This window comes from Megalobrama amblycephala, linkage group LG18 (genome assembly GCF_018812025.1).
Source record: "Megalobrama amblycephala isolate DHTTF-2021 linkage group LG18, ASM1881202v1, whole genome shotgun sequence".
Lineage (NCBI taxonomy): Eukaryota > Metazoa > Chordata > Actinopteri > Cypriniformes > Xenocyprididae > Megalobrama > Megalobrama amblycephala.
This window is the reverse complement of record NC_063061.1, coordinates 14,552,121-14,574,240: the sequence shown is the minus strand read 5'-3', so window position 1 is coordinate 14,574,240 and position 22,120 is coordinate 14,552,121. Positions and strand designations below refer to the sequence as shown.

At 36.1% G+C, this 22,120-nt stretch overlaps 1 protein-coding gene across 7 annotated transcripts in view; it reads left to right on the top strand.

Annotated features, from left to right (window-relative positions):
* gria1b (glutamate receptor, ionotropic, AMPA 1b) overlaps positions 1 to 22,120 on the top strand; it is a 70,294-nt gene that overhangs the window by 25,337 nt on the left and 22,837 nt on the right. For all 7 annotated transcript variants that reach the window (XR_007181302.1, XR_007181303.1, XM_048166569.1 and 4 more), the window contains exons 4-11: positions 3,004 to 3,188; positions 6,398 to 6,451; positions 8,527 to 8,685; positions 8,978 to 9,145; positions 9,672 to 9,776; positions 10,133 to 10,243; positions 13,121 to 13,327; positions 15,657 to 16,123. Coding sequence is in view for 5 of the 7 variants with exons in the window: in XM_048166569.1 (XP_048022526.1) it covers positions 3,004 to 3,188; positions 6,398 to 6,451; positions 8,527 to 8,685; positions 8,978 to 9,145; positions 9,672 to 9,776; positions 10,133 to 10,243; positions 13,121 to 13,327; positions 15,657 to 16,123 (1,456 nt within the window). In the remaining 2 variants the exon portion in view is untranslated. The remainder of the gene's footprint in view (positions 1 to 3,003; positions 3,189 to 6,397; positions 6,452 to 8,526; positions 8,686 to 8,977; positions 9,146 to 9,671; positions 9,777 to 10,132; positions 10,244 to 13,120; positions 13,328 to 15,656; positions 16,124 to 22,120) is intronic.

Genomic DNA, 22,120 nt, shown 5'->3' with positions numbered 1-22,120 from the left:
AATTTCATCCTAATGACAAAAGTTTCGATGAATATTCTGCAGAGAGCAATATTTTTGTGTGGACAACTGAACCCAAGAGTCTCTTATTACGTTCGCCACAGTCCAGATTGTAGTCTTGTTTTTAGTTAATGATATGCATTGTTAACATATTATGCTAATGGGATGCAGTGGGCCAAGATCAGTGTCTATATTTATAATGTTTCTATCTGCTCATCTCTAGATATAGTTGATTCAGCACCAAAAGCATTTTTTGTTGCCTCATTTTGAAAAAAAAAAAAAAAAATCATGCAAGAGCTGCTCAAAAGACATGGTGTTAACAAAAATGGACAAATTTTCATACATATTTTGACAGTGAAGCAAAACGAATCATGTTTTTCTAACACCAAGCTTCCTTGTAGGAGACTGAGCCGTAATGTACGAGCAACTGTGATGACAGCACCAATTATGAGCCAAAACCATGACTGAAAGTGCAACTGAGCATTCACAATAAATGCAAATTCATTTAAATACATAAATTGGCTTATTAACGTTGTCTTGGATTAATTTCTTTGAGTTTATGTTGCGTTCCTGACCCATTTAAATGCGCCAGCTAGTTTTCAGTAAAACATCTCACTTGCTGAACTTTTGCATGGCCTAATTTTCTACTCAATGCATAGTCAGGCTTTATTAGGAGGTTGGCCGTTTTTGTTTTACATTTGTGCTGCTCACAAACACTGAGGTGTGATTATAGGTGTCTGTATTGATCTAGATTTTGCTTTGAAGGCCGTTGCCTTTGGTTGAATTGGAGATTTGATGCCTTTGAAGTTGAAATTCTGCTGCCTGCAGATTCCGTCCTTCATATTGACCAGTGAGCTTATCGTAACCGTGCACAAGCCAACGCTGATCGCTGTATTAAAGCATCATAATTTGTTTTTTAAAAACTGCACAGGCTTTGATCCTGTTCCTCTAGGTAGAGCCTGACAGGGAACTTGCCTAACTGAGATTGTCTTTTGAAGTTGGTAAGTGCTGCATGACCACCCAGATCTCTTTTTAAACACATAGCACTTTTGATCAGCATATTATATGTTACCGATGACTTTTAAATGCTGAAATATTTTGATTTAACACTGCAGTGGCACTTAGAAGCATTTTCTTTTCTATTTGTTGTTATTGGTGGGCGTACATTTAAAGGGTTAGTTCACCCAAAAATGAAAATTCAGTCATTAATTACTCACCCTCATGTTGTTCTACACCCGTAAGACCTTCTTTCATCTTTGGAACACCAATTAAGATAATTTTGATAAAATCCGATGGCTCAGTGAGGGCTTGGTCCGTACGGATCACGGATCAACAACGATCCGTTTAACCACTATTAAAGACACTGGACAATAAAATATATAAAAGTATTCATTTTGAAGAAACTGACATTTTGTGAGGAATTTAAAAATACCCATTTAAAAACGAAATTTTTCTTTTTAAATATTATAAATATTTGAAAAAACTTCTGTCTGCCAAATCAATCAAATCATATGGTGCTAATGATTTTAAAATATTTAAACTTTTTATTTATTAAAATAATGTTTTTCAAGTAATCATTAGTCAAGTATTATTTACTTTTTACATGATGGTTACGTCATAAAACTTTAAATTGAAACTTTTTGTTGAAAATGGTATAAATGTTTTAAACTATATAAAACTATGAATGCAAAAACATTTCTGAAAGCTTGGCACACACATTAAATATTTTCTCCTTTATCTTGGAAACTCTTATTTGTCATTGACCCATAGGTAACAGTCTAATAAATGGAGGAATTTGCTTAATTCTGTTCAATTCATTGTTAAAATCAATAGATCAGAGGAGTCTAGGAAAGCACTCACCTTAAGCATGCAAATGATACTGAGTAGCAATCATCTTTCATTAAAACAACTATCAATGTGTCTGGTGCACAGGAAACAAGCTGTCAGATTCAAAGAGTTCCTTTTTGAAGAGCAATCAGTCATTCATTTTTTTATTAGTTTCTCTCCATATGCAAGAAGCCATCACATGACTAAACTACAGTACATGCAGGGAAGCAGTAACTTGATAAACTGCTTGAATAAAAAAGTCAAATGATCTGAAATGGTGCATGTTTATGAATACTCTGCAGGATGAGAGACATCCAATAAAATTGGTTGTTTGATTCTAATGAAATTTCACAGCAAGCCCTCTAAAAGTTGACTCTCAGCAGAGTAATGTCAGAGTAATATCAAATTGTTTAATTTCCTCTAAGAAAAGCACAGCTATTCAATTCAAACAATTGGTGGTAGTGGCTTTTGATCTACTGGATTACAAGTTCCTCAATGTGAGGTTCTGTTTTCTTTGAAAATAAGCACCGGAGGAAAAACATCCATGGATATAAGAGGATGTGACGCTGAGAATCAGGCATAAGCAAGCTAGAAATAATAGAAGAGCACTGTTTAGTGAAAAAATGAATATTTCGTATATAAATACTTCATTTGACTATGATCACTTAAGTTTTTTTTTAAATGTGTCCAGACTAAACAACTTCAAACACGTCTCTACTGGTCCTTCTCCTTACAAAAATACCCCGAATTTTCCCTAAGCAGAAGAAAACAGGAACATTTGAAGTTCAGTGTTTAGCTGTCCATAATTCTAAGCAGGAGATTCTAAGTGATATGAAAGCAGATGTTGATCAGAGCTGGAGCAGAACAGCGGAGACCCCCTGCTGAATGTGGAGACAGAGCTTCTCCTCAGGAGTACGTGACTCAACAGAGCATGTGGGGTTTTTTTCCAAATCAAGACTTTACTTCCCAGAATGTTACAGTACCTCACTAAAGTGATATTCGTAGAGCTGCATCACTGTCTTAAAATACTGATATTTTAAAGAGGTACAGATGCTTTACCATATTGTGCTGAAACAAATGTGTATCCATGCAGACAGCTGCCAGTTACAAATATTTAATTATAGCCATATGAGTCTTCTTATTGGGACTTTTTTGTTGTTGTTTTTTTTGTATTTGAAGGTCTGACGGTGCTGCAGAAGATTTTGGACACTGCCGCCGAGAAGACCTGGCAGGTGACATCCATAAACTTTGACACCCTGACGGAGGCGGCATTCTTGAAAACCATCCAAGATCTGGAAAATAAGAAGGAGTACAAGATCATTCTGGACTGTGAGCTGGAGAGACTCAATTCCATCTTAAACTTGGTGAATGCTTCATACATTTCTTAGGGTTGAAATATGATTAGGAACATTTTTCATTTTTGTATGTAGTATTTTATAGTGAACCAATAACCAGGTGGTTGACCCAGACAGAATTCCCAGATTTTCTGCTTTGATTTTGAGGAAAAATCTGTGGAATTCAGTAGAATGGATTGAATAATGTGTTTTTAAAGGTGCCCTAGAACCAGATTTACAAGATGTAATATAAGTCTAAGGTGTCCCCTGAATGTGTCTGTGAAGTTCCAGCTCAAAATACCCCATAGATTTTTTTTTAATTAATTTTTTTAACTGCCTATTTTAGGGCATCATTAACTATGCACCGATTCAGCGTGCGGCCCCTTTAAATCGTGCGCTTCCTGCCCCACGAGCTCTCGGCTATAATACAGTGCATTTACAAAGTTCACACAGCTAATATAACCCTCAAATGGATCTTTACAAGATGTTCGTCACGCATACTGCATGCATGCGTCGGATCATGTGAGTAAAGTATTTATTTGGATGTTTACATTTGATTCTGAATGAGTTTGAGGCTGTGCTTCGTGGCTAAAGCTAACATTACACACTGTTGGAGAGATTTATACAAATGAAGTTGTGTTTATGAATTATACAGACTGCAAGTGTTTAAAAATGAAAATAGCGATGGCTCTTGTCTCCGTGAATACAGTAATAAACAATGGTAACTTTAACCACATTTAACAGTACATTAGCAACATGCTAATGAAATATTTATTTCGATTTACATTTACAAATATCAGTTCCAGACAGTCAGACAGATATTATCGCTCCATCTGCCATTTTTCGCTATTGTTCTTGCTTGCTTACCTAGTCTGTTGATTCAGCTGTGCACAGATCCAGACGTTAATACTGGCTGCCCTTGTCTAATGCCTTGAATATGGGCTGGTATATGCAAATATTGGGGACGTACATATTAATGATCCCGACTGTTACGTAACAGTCGGTGTTATGTTGAGATTCGCCTGTTCTTCGGAGGTCTTTTAAACAAATGAGATTTACATAAGAAGGAGGAAACAATGGTGTTTGAGACTCACTGTATGTCATTTCCATGTACTGAACTCTTGTTATTCAACTATGCCAAGATAAATTCAATTTTTGATTCTAGGGCACCTTTAAAAAAAGAAAAGCTGAGAGCACTTAGTTCAGGATTCCAAAATTCATTAAATTATGATTTCTAAGCCTAAAAAGTAATTGAAATAAAAAAAGTATATAAATTTAATTAAATAAAAAATGATTATTGTATTGATTATTTACATAATCATATTATCTGATTGTAATTATGTGTTTATAATTTATAAACTTACAGTACTTGGAAGTTTGGAAACATTACAATTTTTAATGTTTTTTTGCCCACCAAGGCTGCATTTATTTCACTAAAAATATAGTAAAAACAGTAATATTGTGAAATATTATTACAAATTAAAATAACTTTTCTGTTTGAATATATTTCAAAATGTAATGTATTTCATGTAATGGCAAAATTACATTTTATATGATTACAAATGACTTTGGCATGCTAAAATTGCTTGATTTTGAGTCAATCTAGATTTAAAACCCTTTCAAACTTTCAAATGCAGATTGACCACCTAAATCAAGACTAGGCCAACATGGTAGCTATATTAGCTGGTATGTACGGGTGGGCAAGGAGTGGATAATATGACCATAATATGCTACATTTTATACATTATTTTTGTTAAGCTATATAAAAAGAACAAAGCAGCAAATTAGCAAATTACAAATACAATAGTAAATTAAACAGCCTAAACTCTTTTTTTTCAGATATAGTTGGTTTATTTAACATTTATTAATGACAGACAGGTATTTATTTGGGCTGCTGAATGCATGGATGTAATATACTGACACATATCCAGCTTCTGTTGTGTGTCATTCAGTGCGATTCTGCCTTTCCCGCCTTCACTAACTGCAAGTTAATCAATAACGAATTGTGTTCGGATTGTAATTTTGTGATACGTCGAGCTTGGCTACCTTTGATTAGGCTGTAGGCTGAAATTATATTCAACCCGCCAAAGTGGCAAGTGGAAGTGGCTGTCTTACCCGCCAATGCTGAAATCTACCCGCATTTGTCAAGCCCTGACAATAATACATGCTTCTTGAGCAGCAAATCAGCATATTAGAATGATTTCTGAAAGATCATTAAAATAGTAGTGTCTAGTAATCACAATCGACTGGCAAATGTCACAAGTGAATGTGATGGAAATTAATTGGTCAAAAAGGGTGGAAACTTTGTAATCTGAGGAGTTTCATCTGGATTTAACATTTAGTAAAGTAGCAGGATACAGAATTATAATATTTAAAAAAAAAAAAAAGCTACAGCCTTAACACACGTACAAAGGCTTCCTAGTTAAACACTCTACTGCTTTACATTTACACATCTGTTAATCATTTATTGCATCTGCCCTATCCCTATTTCATTTCTTAGGAAGTTTCTGGAGGGATTCCATGTATTGTCAAAACCCTGTTTTCATATTTCTTAATGTACAGTGTATTATCTGGACTTTACTGGTAAAAGAAGTTACTCCAGGACATACATCTCAATTTCTTTTTACACAGTCTGAAATTTTATGTTAAGTTTATTATGGAACATTGCATGTCTTCTTACTTAGCAGATGATATTTCTGTAAACTTTAAAGTTCTGCCATGTCTTTCCCAGAAAAGCGAGAAAATGATTTGAGAAACAATGAATTCCACCTTCAGACTCACCAAGGCAATTACTCTCCTCACCACTCGCCATCCAGACTGACAAGATCTCAAAGAAACCACTGCCAAACCAAGTGATCAGAAATCAGCATTCGATACAATTAACCCTGACGGTGTGATTCCAGAGGGCCGCTGCTGTTCACAGGTGTTCCTGCGGTCTTCATGCGCATGTAGTCATTAAGTCCTATAATTGGACTTCCTATGGTGACAGATGCCAAATCTTTCTTTCCTCCCTTCCATCTCGTGTAGTTCCGACTGCTCCTTCTGATCACAGATATTCCACACTCAGTGAGCTTGGGAGGGTGTGCAATTAAGTCCTGAATGATAGGACCTATTCATTGCTATTTAGAGAGCCAGGCTAAAAACTTTAATTGGCACTGAATGAAAGAGGCCTGCCATTAGCTGACAGTGAGAGAGAGTTGCGCTTTTATGCTCTCATGTATGTTGCATTTGTCTTTCAGATTGCAGCGCAAAAAAAGAACTTGAAGAACTACCACTACATACTAGCAAACCTGGTAAGTGAAGTATCCTGCATCTTACAGCCCTTTTTGGTCTGCATAAATGAACTATGAGCCTTGAGGCTACTTAAGATGTATTGTTGGTTAACCTCTTACACATTGACTGGAATCGCAACGCTCAGACAAGCTGATGGTGGTGTTGTATGTTGCACTTCTTATTTTATTTTATTTTATTTTATTTTATTTCATATTTTATGTTATTATGTTTTATTTTAATTATCTTTATTTTTTTATCCCTAGCTTCAGTTTTTTAGTTCAGTTTCTATTTTAATATGAATAATACCCTGCATTAAGCATTTCAGTGGAGTAACAAAATAATAGTTTCTCACAAAGCATAATCTACAGAAGAGGATTAGGGCCAAGCAATAATAAAAAAAATAAAACTATCTCGAGATTAAAGTCGTTAAATTATGAGAAAAAATTCATTAAATTATGAGAAAAATGTCATTAAATTTCGAGAAAAAAGTCGAGATCAAATGTTGAGAATAAAGTCATTAAATTATGAGAAAAAAGTCATTAAATTACGAGAAAAAAGTCGAGATAAAATGTCGAAAAAACTTTTTTCTCATAATTTAATGACTTTATTCTTAACATTTTATCTTGACTTTTTTCCTCGAAATTTAACGACATTTTTCTCATAATTTAACAAATTTGTTCTTGTAATTTAACGACTTTTTTTCTCGTAATTTAACAACTTTTTTTCTTGTAATTTAATGACTTTATTCTCAACATTTTATCTCAACTTTTTTCTTGAAATTTAACGACATTTTTCTCATAATTTAACGAATTTGTTCTCGTAATTTAATGACTTTATTCTCAACATTTTATCTCGACTTTTTTCTCGAAATTTAAAGAGTTTTTTCTCATAATTTAACGAGTTTATTCTCAACATTTTATCTTGACTTTTTTCTCTAAATTTAACAACTTTAATCTCGAGATGGTTTTATTTTTTTATTATTGCTTGGTCCTAATCCTCTTCCGTAATAATCGCATTGTGATAGTTTATTTTATTTTACAAATATTTATTACATTTTGATTATTTTTTACTCTTGCTATATAGATATATAATATGCCTCTCAGTATTATGGTAGTTTAGAATTTGTTATTAATGTTTTATTTTAGGTTTTTTTTGTTTGTTTGTTTGTTTTTCTAGTTTCAGTTTTAGATTTTCAGGATGGTTTAAATATTTTAGGGCTGCCAATGAATTAAGCAGTTCACTGAATTACTTAGTTGCTCAGAAAACATAACTGGCCAACTGAAGAAACTGTAATACAGCACTCATGAACTGTGACTTCACAGGAAGCATTGTAAATTTATAATTGGGTTCTGTGAGGGGAAGAAAAGAAGAAGAAAATCCTCCAAACCGCAACACTCTTTTGCCAAGTGCATAATTCAGCAATGATGAAAAAAGATGTCATCCCATAACCAATTATGATAAAAGCAGCAAGGATGCAACACATTGCATGATAGAGTCCCCTGGGGTTCATCGCTGCATGGGTCACCCAAATGAACTAAAATATACACAAACACATATACAATTAGCTGTTATCACACATGATATTTACCCAGCATGCATATCTATGTAAGTCTATGCATGTCAGTCACTGTATCATTAGCTCTAACAATGACTCTCTTTTAACCATGTCACATTATACTGATAACTCTAACCATAACCGTGCCATAAAGCCCTAGTTTCTCTTGGGTATTTTTCTAAGATTTAATCTAAGAGTATGTAATTATGTCTATGTAAAAAAAGTGTTCTGACTTTAATTATGGGTTCATATTGTGTTTTATAGCTCTATTTTACATCTTTTGATATCTTACCTATTGCTGCAATAGATAGTGTAAAACATTCTAACTCACTTTACAATAGTCCTAAATCCCTGAAACCATTTCTTAATACATTTCTGAGAATAAAATGATTGGATTTGCTTATATTAGAGTACACAAAGTCCTGAAACTTTCTATGCTACGCGTTGGACTGTGTATCAAAGAAGGATCGATGATAGACATGTGAATAAATGGATGTTAAATGTATGAGTAAATGGAGATTTTGATGTGTTTGCCTTCAGGGATTTCTGGATCTTAATCTCACAGAATTCAGGAAGGGAGGTGCCAATGTGACAGGCTTCCAGCTCATGAACTACACAAATCCTAATGTCAGCAGGACAATACAGGACTGGCTGGAGTTTGACAGTAAAGACTTGAAAAGTCCCAAAAGGAGGCTCAAGGTAAAGCAAGGTCTTAATATGAAATATTTTACATGTTATCATGATGGAAAGGTGTGTATCCTGCTGAAAAGACCTTGAATTTCCCTTTTCATCCAGCTTGGTTAATGCATTTTAGAGGTAAAGATGGTTGATCAAGAAAATCTTACTACTTGCTACCAAAGAAACATACCAAAATATGCTGGTCTTTTCAGCAGGACAAGATACTCACTGTGAAATCCAAATGTTGTGAATAAATTCCTTTATCTTTTTTTCCTAAATTTTCATTTGAAACCGTGTCTGTGGAATGTCTCAGTACACGGGAGCGCTCACGTATGACGGGGTGACTGTCATGGCCACTGCTTTCCAGAACCTGAGAAAGCAGCGCATTGATATCTCTCGCAGAGGGAATGCAGGAGAGTGTCTGGCTAACCCTCCTGCACCCTGGGGCCAGGGCATCGACATTCAGAGAGCCTTACAGCAGGTAACCAAAAGAATGCTATAGTCAGGGGACCTGCAAACCTCAACAATGAAATAACACACTACGTTTCTATATAACCTGCCCACAAACAAATATAAGTGCATCAGGGTCATCTTAACATCCAGAGTAATTGTATTCAGCATGTTTATGCAATCACAAACTGCTTTTGTTTTATCCATTTTCTGATGAAATTCTTAGCAATCGTTCAAAGATATATTGTTTGTAAATACAATCATTTTAGACTAACTCCTTATCGGCATCTCTTTTCTTATTGGGTTTCTGGTTCAAGACCAAAAAAATTTTTAGGGGCTTGGGCAGAGCCAATATGATCACCCAGAACTGGGTTTTGGGAAACTGCACAATTTTGGGAAAAAATCTAATTGCAAATTTTTTTTAAGCTCCAGGTTAAAAATATACTTATATTTTATATTATATACTTATAATATACGTATTGAATTAAATCACAGCCTTTGCGATATATGACGATTTCAGTTATGAACAATCCGATTATGTGTGATTCTCTCTGTAGGTGCAGTTTGAAGGACTTACAGGACATGTTCAGTTTAATGACAAAGGACATCGGACCAACTTCACTGTCAGCGTGATGGATCTTGGCCCAAATGGACCCAAGAAAGTAAATCGACTCTTTTTTTTCCTTGCTCGCACACAAATGGGGTTCACACTTACAACGCATCCCAATAATTGGACATTCTGACATCTAACTCAAAATTTGAAAACACATCAGTGCTTGACATTCTCCTGACATAAATTTGATTTGTGATGATTAACCTGAGGTTGCACCTGAAACTTTAGCACTGACTGTGATGAAAGCGAATGAAGTGTTAGTCACAGGAAGGCTTAAAGAGCCGTGTATGCATTTCAAGTGATTACAGCTCCTCTTAAGCCGTCAATATGAATATTTAACATTCTAAAAATAGCGTCTCTGAAATTTCTGTGTGCTGCTGTGATATTCCTCCCTTCTGCCTGCAGGTGGGCTACTGGAACCAACATGAGAAATATGTGAACACAGCTACTTACAGCAACATACTCAATGAGACGTACGGACTGCAAAACAGGACCTACATAGTCACCACCATCCTGGTGAGTTTTTCCAATACTACTAGAGTTGTTTTTTGATTTCTGTTCTTCTGATCTGGCAATGTGTCACATGAGTGTGAATTACAAGTCATCAGTGTCATCAAAATGAAATGGTGTGCATGTGTTTTTTGATTTGTGTTTGTATGCAGAAAATGATCCTGAGGTAAGTGACATTAAGCTGAAGTGTGCAGATTTTTTCCCCACTATTCTCACTAAACAGAATTGCAAACATGATTGTTTTGGTCATCCAAATAGATAGTCTCAACCCGAATTCATTCCATTGGTTGAGCTTACTGTATATGGCTGTGTCAGGCTATGAATGGTTACCACTACAAATGGCTTATAGCTGTGCATTTTATATGGAAGCTTGTTTCCTCAAAGTAAAATTATAAAAGTTAATTATGAGTTTAAAGTCACATTGTAGGATATTTAAGTCAAATTTGTGAAATATAGTTATATATAAAGTCTTAGTGTTTTTTTTTTTTGTTTTTTTTTTAATATTTCTACAGTATATAGTTTTTATTCATTTTTATGTCAGTTTTAATTTCAGTACATCAAGTTAAATGAGAAATACTGCCTTGCAAACTGTAATATACATGTGATAAACTATATTTTATCAGTAATAAAATATATTTTTTAAATATTTTATTTTATTTCAGTTAACATTTATTTTATTTCTAGCAACAAAATTATTTTTATAGTTTTAGTTTTAGATTCAGTTAACTATAATCATGGTTTCAATTACCGTTTTTACTATAAGATGGAAATGGGTTTCGGTTATATCGAAAATATGTAGGTGCTAGGCTGCTCTCCTTCAGGTCCATTCGCTCCCATTTTACTCTGTAACCACAAACCATTTAGAGCATCAGCATACAACAAAGACATAAAAAAAGCCTTAATATTACTGTCACAGTGTACATTGTGATATTTTTGTGCTTCTGGTAGGTTATCACTTGTTTCATGTTAAAAAAAAAATGATGCAAATTCTACAAAAATTGTCACCCCATGATCCCTCACTCAGAAGAGTTTGTTCTCTGCCTCTGGGGTGAATCACCATCCTCTCAGGAAGGTGAGAGGTAGTGTGAATCTTTTGAATCATGCTGGGTTTACTGTTCTGCTCATTACGGGCACAGTTTGAGGTTTGACTCAGAGTTTTGAGTGGCTATTAATCTTATTTCATTGGAACTCCAAAAAGAAATACCCTCATTCCCTTAAGGATTCTTCTTTGACTGTCGTTAGGCTTTAGTACTGATTTGTTTTTTTATAGTAGACTATAGGACTGTAATACTATAGCCATGTTGTTTATAGTGTATGTCAACACACACATGTACAGATATGTTTCCTCATACACACATATCATATACAGTGGGTACGGAAAGTATTCAGACCCCCTTAAATTTTTTGTCTCTCCAGAGATGCTCAATTGGTTTAAGTCAGGGCTCTGGCTGGGCCATTCAAGAACAGTCACGGAGTTGTTGTGAAGCCACTCCTTCCTTATTTTAGCTTTGTGCTTAGGGTCATTGTCTTGTTGGAAGGTAAACCTTCGGCCCAGTCTGAGGTCCTGAGCACTCTGGAGAAGGTTTTCGTCCAGGATATCCCTGTACTTGGCGCATTCATCTTTCCCTCGATTGCAACCAGTCGTCCTGTCCCTGCAGCTGAAAAACACCCCCACGGCATGATGCTGCCACCACTATGCTTCACTGTTGGGACTGTATTGGACAGGTGATGAGCAGTGCCTGGTTTTCTCCACACATACCGCTTAGAATTAAGGCCAAAAAGTTCTATCTTGGTCTCATCAGACCAGAGAATCTTATTTCTCACCATCTTGGCAAACTCCATGCGGGCTTTCATGTGTCTTGCACTGAGGAGAAGCTTCTGTCAGGCCACTCTGCCATAAAGCCCCGACTGGTGGAGGGCTGCAGTGATGGTTGACTTTCTACAACTTTCTCCCATCTCCCGACTGCATCTCTGGAGCTCAGCCACAGTTATCTTTGGGTTCTTCTTTACCTCTCTCACCAAGGCTCTTCTCCCCCGATAGCTCAGTTTGGTCGGATGGCCAGCTCTAGGAAGGGTTCTGGTCATCCCAGACGTCTTCCATTTAAGGATTATGGAGGCCACTGTGCTCTTAGGAACCTTAAGTGCAGCAGAAATTTTTTTGTAACCTTGGCCAGATCTGTGCCTTGCCACAATTCTGTCTCTGAGCTCTTCAGGCAGTTCCTTTGACCTCATGATTCTCATTTGCTCTGACATGCACTGTGAGCTGTAAGGTCTTATATAGACAGGTGTGTGGCTTTCCTAATCAAGTCCAATCAGTATAATCAAACACAGCTGGACTCAAATGAAGGTGTAGAACCATCTCAAGGATGATCAGAAGAAATGGACAGCACCTGAGTTAAATATATGTGATATTTCAGTTTTTCTTTCTTAATAAATCTGCAATAATGTCAACAATTCTGTGTTTTTCTGTCAATATGGGGTGCTGTGTGTACATTAATGAGGAAAAAATGAACTTAAATGATTTTAGCAAATGGCTGCAATTTAACAAAGAGTGAAAAATTTAAGGGGGTCTGAATACTTTCCGTACCCACTGTATATATATATATATATATATATCTTGTTATAGGTTGTTGTTTTTTTCTGTTTATGTTGTTCTGTGCATTCTATATGATTTAGCTGAAATGCAAGTCTTCAATAATTTATAAGCCAAGAAATATGCTGGAAATGCAGAAAACATTTGATGTAGCTGATGCAAGATTTCCTTTCAAGCCTCTTCAACTACTCTGAATCATGCAGTAACCAAACAACTAGACTGATCTGGCCCATGCTACCACAAGAAAAGGGAAATGCAAAATTAACCTGCACTATGTTCTTCATCCTTAGGAATCTCCATATGTGATGCTGAAGAAGAACCATGAGCAGCTAGTCGGAAATGACAAATATGAGGGTTATTGCGTGGAGCTGGCTGCAGAGATCGCCAAGCATGTGGGCTATTCCTACAGACTAGAACTCGTGGGGGACGGAAAGTATGGAGCCAGAGACGCAGAGACAATGATGTGGAATGGGATGGTTGGAGAATTAGTGTATGGCGTAAGTGGCTATTATCTCTGATTCTTATCATTTCTGTGTGGTAAGGATTTATTTATTTAATTATTTTAACCTTTCAGGGTTGTCTTTTGTTCATTTTATTTATATTATTTTATTTTATTTTATAAGACATTACATATTAAAGGGGTTGTTCATTGCGATTTCACTTTTTTAACTTTAGTTAGTGTGTAATGTTGCTGCTTGAGCATAAACAGTATCTGCAAAGTTACAGCGCTGAAAGTTCAATCCAAACGGAGATATTGTCTTTTAAAGTTATGGCAGTTTAATGGCTACAATTACGACCGGGTTGGACTACAACACGCTTCTTCCCGGGTTAGTGACATCATAAACCCTGCAATTAACATAAACTGCCCACGGGAACACACAACAAAGTGGGCAAGCCCATGTCCTGTGCATACGAGTCTTCTGTGTTTGGGCTTCTTAGGGACACTGGACTTCAGGAACAACGTTTGAAATTTATGTTTAATTCTGTTCCTGACAATTATAATGGTAATTTAGCTGTCTGTGCTGCACATTTCACTGAAGACAGCTTCCAGAATCTACACGAGTTCAATCCTGGATTTGCACAAACGCTATTACTGAAAGATGGAGCAGTTCCCACTTTAAAAGCAGAAGCTGCTGTTTATGGGCCCCAACCTGTAAGTATATTTTATTGTTTTTAAAGTTATATTTTTTCTGGGATGTAAACAAAGACCAACGTGGTTTGGCCTCGCTAGCCAGTTAGCTAAATTCTATTTCATACTTCTCCAACAAACGCCTACATCATCAACAAACTTCTATGTAATCACTCCAGCGAACTTCTGTTGGTGTTTGTTGCCGTTTCTGTTATCATTGTACAGTATTGTTTCATTACGGCTTTTATGTTGTGTTTACCCACATGCTTGTTCATATTATTATAAATTATACAATACCTTTACAAAAATGCTACTACTCAGTCATGTATTCAGCTACAGTAAAGCTTTAATCAGGATAACACCTGATAACATCAAATGCTAACATAAACAGCAAGTGACAGCATATCTAAACACTTTGACACAAATACAAACAAAATACTTAACATTCATAAACGTCCATTAAAAGCTGTGCTTGCAGAGGTTCTGCTTGACCCTCTTCTTTACTGCTATCTGGGTCTGATTCGGGCTCAGATTGATACAGCAATATTGACGCCATTATTTACATTTCCACCGAAGCACATGGCATTTCCGGACAATGTGAGCCCATTGCATATTTCTGAGGGAGGGTCTTCATAGAACCAGAAACTTAATAGAGCGTTTTTAGGAGAAGAGAAACAGCGGTGTAGAATAAAGGTAAAATATATAAAAAATACAGTGTTTTTTTTTTAAACAAAGCATTAAGACATGTTAAACTACGCCCCATAAACACAATCAAGCCTAGAAAAAACAAAACAGTGAACCACCCCTTTAAATCTGTGTGTCTCTAGCATACATTACGAGTCACTTTAGCTAAAACTGCATTACCTCTATTCCTTGGAGGTAAGATTTGTAACAGTGGCAGAAATCTTTTCCGAAATAAGTAGCAAAGCTTGCATAGAGTGCTGCAGAACAGAGAAGAGCACATGGTGTGTCCGCACCTCAATCCCTCAGGTTGAACAAAAGTTTTTGTCTCTCATCACTTATGAAGTAATTTTTTCCTACTGTCAGAGCATATTAGTGCAATGTCTGACTTTCTGGCTTTTTTTCAACATAAAAAAGAGTCCTATTACTGCTAACGAAGGCAAATTAGCAAGATGTAATTTATAATAGCAAAACTTAGGTGCATGTGAGGTTGGCTTTTGTAGGCAGTCAGTTTTTTATTCAGAGCATTTTTACCCTAAGGCTGCAGCATTAGTGGCTTTGGAATGCTAAGCAGTGTCAGATATAGTCTGCCTTCATTGGGCTAAATGCGAACACTCCAGCTCAGTGTTGTCAAGCGCAGTTCGTTAGATTTCTCTTCTGCTTGAAGAAAATGTGATATTATTATGAAGCATAGAGAGCGATAATGTATGAGGGATTCTCTTGAGGATGCAGCATTGAGTAGAACTGACTCTGTAGTGATTCATAATACTTGATGTTATTTATATGTTCAGATGATTCTAAAATGGTGTATAAAGCTTTTTGTTGGCTTGTGCTTGATTTCTAAAACCTACAGAGGAACAGCCTTGTTTTATGCAAGCTGAATCTCAAAGCTTCATGAAACACATTCTGAATGTTTGATTTCTTCGAAAACATGAATGCTATGCTTGAATACCAACATATTAAATCACAATAGGCACTCTATCCATGCTTAATGATGTAATCATATTGTCTTGTAGAAAGCAGACGTAGCTGTCGCCCCCCTTACCATCACTTTGGTCAGAGAGGAGGTCATCGATTTCTCCAAGCCCTTCATGAGCTTAGGTATATCCATCATGATCAAGAAGCCCACCAAGTCCAAGCCAGGTGTCTTCTCCTTCCTGGACCCACTGGCGTATGAGATCTGGATGTGTATTGTGTTTGCCTACATTGGCGTGAGTGTGGTGCTATTCTTGGTGAGTCGCTTCAGTCCGTACGAGTGGCATGCAGATGATGAAGAGGATGGAACAGAGCAGCAAAATCAGAACCAGAACCAACCACCATCACCAGAGGCCAACCAGTCGCCAAATCAGCAAGGTCAAAATCAAAATCAGCGAGAGGAGAAGCAGGAGAAGCAACCTGAACACTCCAATGAGTTTGGGATCTTTAACAGCCTGTGGTTTTCCCTGGGAGCCTTTATGCAGCAAGGATGTGATATCTCACCAAGGTAGGTGCACATGGGAAAAAAAGCCATTGTCATCATCATTGCCATAATGTTTTCTTCTTCCACTGCTACTTTTTTATTTGGCTCATATTCCACAAACAACATCTGTGATAGAGAAAATGGGTTGTAAAATAAAGATGATCTCTTTAATCACCTGCTGCATTACACGGTCCCTCTCTAAACTACATCTGAAATGCACATCATGTTGAAAAGATTCTCAGGTTATATTAAGAAAGGAACAGGATGATTTTATTTAAAGTGAAGGTAAAGATTAGATAGACATTTTTATGACCAATGCAGACACAGATTTTATGGTGTCTGAAAACTACAGTCAAACCAAAAATTATTCAGATATTTTTGATATATATATATATTATATATACAGTACAGTCCAAAAGTTTGGAGCCACTAAGATTTTTAATGTTTTTAAAAGAAGTTTCATCTGCTCACCAAGGCTACATTTATTTAATTAAAAATACAGTAAAAAAACAGTAATATTGTGAAATATTATTACAATTTAAAATAACTGTGTACTATTGAAATATATTTGACAAAGTAATTTATTCCTGTGATGCAAAGCTGAATTTTCAGCATCGTTACTCCAGTCTTCAGTGTCACATGATCCTTCAGAAATCATTCTAATATGCTGATTTGCTGCTCAATAAACATTTATGATTATTTTCAATGTTGAAAACAGTTGTGTACTTTTTTTTTCAGGATTCCTTGATGAATAGAAAGTTCAAAAGAACAGCATTTATCTGAAATACAAAGCTTCTGTAGCATTATACACTACCGTTCAAAAGTTTGGGGTCAGTAAGAATTTTAATTTTTATTTTTTTGAAAAGAAATTAAAGAAATGAATACTTTTATTCAGCAAGGATGCAATAAATCGATCAGAAGTGGCAGTAAAGACATTTATAATGTTACAAAAGATTAGATTTCAGATTAATACTGTTCTTTTGAACTTTCTATTCATCAAATAATCCTGAAAAAAAAATATTGTACACAAATATTTTGTACAATTGTACACATTAAATGTTTCTTGAGCAGCAGATCAGCATATTAGAATGATTTCTGAAGGATCATGTGACACTGAAGACTGGAGTAATGATGCTGAAAATTCAGCTTTGCCATCACAGGAATAAATTACTTTGTGAAATATATTCAAATAGAAAATTTTAAATTGTAATAATATTTCACAATATTACTGTTTTTACTGTATTTTTAATTAAATAAATGTAGCCTTGGTGAGCAGACGAAACTTCTTTTAAAAACATTAAAAATCTTGGTTCCAAACTTTTGGACTGTACTGTATATATAATATATATAATATTTTATATTAATTTAATTACTTAAATATACTGGTGGGCGGAATATATGCCTCTCGCTCAAGCGCACACAAATGCACTTGCAGCAAAGCAGTGGCAAAAGTAATGATTGTGAATGTGTCGGAAAAAATAGCAAGGTTATATAAGTTTATTATTATAAATTAAATTTTTTATTAATAAACTAGTGTTTTCTGAGTCAGTGTTGGCTGCAAAGATGAAGCTGACAATGCTGACTCATCTCCGTAGTAACACGCCTATAGAATGAAATGCACCTTTCATATGGATTACATAATCAGAGAGTAGGCCTACATTTGTTTTCGATTCGAATTGGTTAGTTTAAAAGTAGACGTTTCAAGCTTTCTATAGATATATTTCTCATGTCTGTGAGGCAAGTAGCCTATATGCTGAGTTTCGTTTTATTTATGTGACGTGCTGCTGTTCAGGGAGACCATCCTGTTTGTTTTCTTTATTTTACAAAAGCACAATGTTTTGTTGTTATTGTGAGTGTACACAAATAAATGTAGACCCTTTACAGTTCAAAATGATGTATTACTCTTATCTGTATAACAAAAAAAGGACAGAGTATTTTAAGTTGAAAAAATGCAAGTGATCGCGCCGGCGCACTATACTTTAGCTGCCTTCCACACTCCGCACAAACACTTGGATATATAATAGTGCACATTTATCTAGGTTACTGTTAGCGCAAGCAGTAATGTAAAGTTGCTACAACGTGCATGTTCATGGGCTCTGCTGAATTATTTTTTATCCCCGGTGGGACAAATTATTTAACTACTCTACTTGATGAATTAAAATGTAAAAAAAATTTAAAATACTTTTTCAAACTATTCCAGTATTGTTTCATTAAACTTCATATTATTCTATAAATGTTACTTTAACAGCTGCACAGATTACCCACTGTGGTTTGTGTGTGTTTTGCAGTAGTAAACCTTTCTCTGTTAATGTCACGTTTTTGTGGAATCATCCGATATAGGAATCATCCGATGTAGGAATCATTCGATGTAGGAACCATCCCGTGGCTCAAAATTCCCTGACCTTTCTACTCCAGGCACCTTATTTGATTCTGTCCTGTCTCTTTGACTGCACTGACACTTGTTCACACATTTTTTTTTAGCATTAGTCATGAGGAACATGTAACCATAGGTTAGCCTAGTGATGACACCCCTGATAGGGTCCTCTAGCCTCATTATGTGCAGATTTGCCTTGAGCCTCTGGGTGTGCTGGCTCGTCTGCTAGTGTTTGACATTTTGGTTGGACATGTATATCCTTGGCTTGAGGGAAGGAAGCAACACACTCAAATTAGATTACACTGCCAGAGAGCGTTCCATGACAGATGTGATTGTCTGCGTCAGAGCACTCAGCTTGACAGTGTTTCTCCATGCTAACTGAGGACTTCCATGGAAAACTTCTTCACCTACCCCCTTTGAGCTGAAGGAGGAATGCTGAAGTTCTGTAGGCATGAGGCTGTTATGAAATCATTAGAAAATCTTTGATCTGTGCTCAGTATGTGAGGGAGGTCAGTTGGATTTTATGGCTAGAAAGGTTTAGAACTGACATGGAATTGAATCATCATGTTTCAGACATGAGAGAGCTTCAGACAGTGATAGGGAAACACATCCAATCTCTCGTGGATTCTTCCTATTTTTAATGCTAATTAATCTGATAATAGTTCTGATAACTGATATGCAGAACAATTTTTTTTTTTTACATAATACAATAGTAGGCACCTTCTTCTTCTTCTTCTTCTTCCATTCTGGAAGTCTATGGCAGCCCGTTGAACCGCTTGTGGGAAAGTTATGAAATTTGGCACACAGTCCAAACTGTCATCATAGCAAATTTGGAGTCTCTAACTCAGTCGCTCTAACAAACCAACTGACCAAATTTGCACTCACATTTATGCTAATAACTTTTGAACCGTAATGGCTAGAAACAAAATTTTCCCTCTGATTCCTTTGCTCAAGACCATTCGATTGCACCCAATGACATAATTGTTCGTCATGAAAATTTTTCTGCAATTTTGAATTTTCTGAAAAACCTAAATTTTCGAACTACTCCTAGGCCATTGCTCAGATTATCATAAAATTATTGTTTTTATTATAATTGTTATTATTATTATTAGATCAGCCATTTAGATCATGAAACTACTGTATAAATAAATATGATAATAATAGTAATAATAACTATTATTATTATTTTTATTATACAATAATTACTATTGTTGTAGGTGTTATTGTTATTATTTTTCTTATTAATATTATTATTAGATCAGCCATTTAGATCAAGAAGTTAAATATAAGGACAATGAAAAAAAAACTATAATAATAACAGGTTGCATTATACATGCTGCACATACTGTACAAGTTGTGCTAATTCAAGGCAATGTTTTCTCTCTATGACAAATAATGTGTAGATATTTTTACTGGAAAACAAGACAAAAGTACTGATTAAGAAAACGATTTTATGCAGTGTTGAACAAGTTTTTATGTTGGTTGGCAGTTGTGACTGTAATAGTTTAAACTCATTAATACTCTTGTGGTTTTACATAAAGGTGCTGGTTTTCTGTTTTTTTTTTTGTTTTTTTTTGTTTGTTTGTTTGTTTTTTGTCAACCATCTCAGAATCCTTTATTTAAAAAAGTTTTTTGGCATGAGTGTTTTGGTAATGAGGATTGTGTGGGCCAGACAGAAGGCGCTAGGCTGCTTACAGTATTTATCTCTGACAGGAAACTTGTTTGTCCTCAACAAATGTCAGAGCTGCCACTCAGAGCTCTGACTGTTCACATTGTTTTTCGCTCCAGCTCATCTGTGCCATTGCTTCATAAAAACCCTGTTACCTCATCTAGCCTTTCTGATTCTCTGATTAGTTTCTGATGAGGTGCTTATGAAGGGATTTCATTAATTCATTATTTCTTATAAAGGTGCCAAAAACAAAGTCTCTTTGACATCTCTAGAGACAGATAGCAAATAGAAAAGCTACTGTAAGCACACGGGCAATCAAAGCAATTAACTCGGTTCGAGCTGTGCTGTAATCTGAAGTCATGAGAAGATGGCACAGATGATTAGCAAGTGCAAAACCTGAGCAGAGAATTACTGAAGCCCAGCAGGCTGACACGGCTCTGATGGTATATAAATTAATAACTTGACACACGGCACAATTGCTGCTCCTCTGTTAGTGGTTCACCCAGAAGTGGGAATTGCAGACTGTTTACTATGCATATAATTCACAATCACTGTCATGTCCACTAGCATCAACATTGTAGCATTTCATAGCACATTTGAGTGTTGCTGCAGCTAGGCTATGTAAACAGTATGCTTATGCGAACTGTCTTTTTAGATTCTGACTGCTAAAAGCCACCTGTTAGAATAAAAACAGCGTTTTCGTCTGTGTTCGTCTGTAGAGAGATGTGTGCTTTTTTTTTAGAACACATCTTGAGTGCTGTATTGTTAATTTGGGGTCACTGTGATTTTGCCAAGACTTGGAACAACATTCCTGTCCAAAAACATAGTCCTAACCATATCCCTACCCCTTAACCTAAAACTTATCCCTAAAATGAGAGGGATATGAAAGGTGAATAACACTGATGTAGAAGCACGTGACCCTGGTCGTAAGCCTAAACTTGACATAAACTGCAAACTTATCCCCCAAATCTAATTGGTTGATTGGAATGTTGATCCAGGTGAATGTTATGTGTGAAATCCGGTTCAACTTAATTTGGTAATTGATGCATTAATGTGATTTATTTATCTGGTCTACATCACTGAATCTTACATTATTTTAATTAAGTGTGAAGTATCTATCTGTCTGTCTGTCTGTCTAGCGGTCTGACTGTCTAACAGTCTGTCTTTGTAGCATTCTGTCTAGTATTTTGTCTGTCTAGCGTTCTCTCAGTATGTCTAACTAGCGTTCTGTCTGTCTGTCTAGCGTTCTGTCTGTCTATCTGTCTGTCTAGTGTTCTGTCTATCTGTCTAGCTTTCTGTCTGTCTGTCTAGCGGTCTGACTGTCTAACAGTCTGTCTTTCTAGCATTCTGTCTAGTGTTCTGTCTGTCTAGCGTACTCTTGGTATGTTTAACTAGCATTCTGTCTGTCTGTTTGTCTTTCTAATGTTCTGTCTGTCTGTCTGTCTAGTGTTCTGTCTGTCTGTCTAGCGTTCTGTCTGGCTGTCTGTCTAGCGTTCTGTCTGGCTGTCTAGTGTTCTGTCTGTCTGTCTAGCTTTCTGTCTGTCTGTCTGTCTGTCTAGCGTTCTGTCTGGTTGTCTGTCTAGCGTTCTGTCGGTCTGTCTAGCTTTCTGTCTGTCTGTCTAGCGTTCTGTCTGTCTGTCTAGCGTTCTGTCTGTCTGTCTAGCTTTCTGTCTGTCTGTCTAGCATTCTGTCTGTCTGTCTAGCTTTCTGTCTGTCTGTCTAGCGTTCTGTCTGTCTAGCATTCTATCTAGCGTTCTGTGTGTCTGTCTGTCTAGCATTCTGTCTGTCTTGCATTCTGTCTGTCTGTCTAGCTTTCTGTCTGTCTGTCTTGCATTCTGTCTGTCTGTCTAGTGTTCTGTCTGTCTGTCTAGCTTTCTGTCTGTCTGTCTGTCTAGCGTTCTGTCTGGTTGTCTGTCTAGCGTTCTGTCGGTCTGTCTAGCTTTCTGTCTGTCTGTCTAGCGTTCTGTCTGTCTGTCTA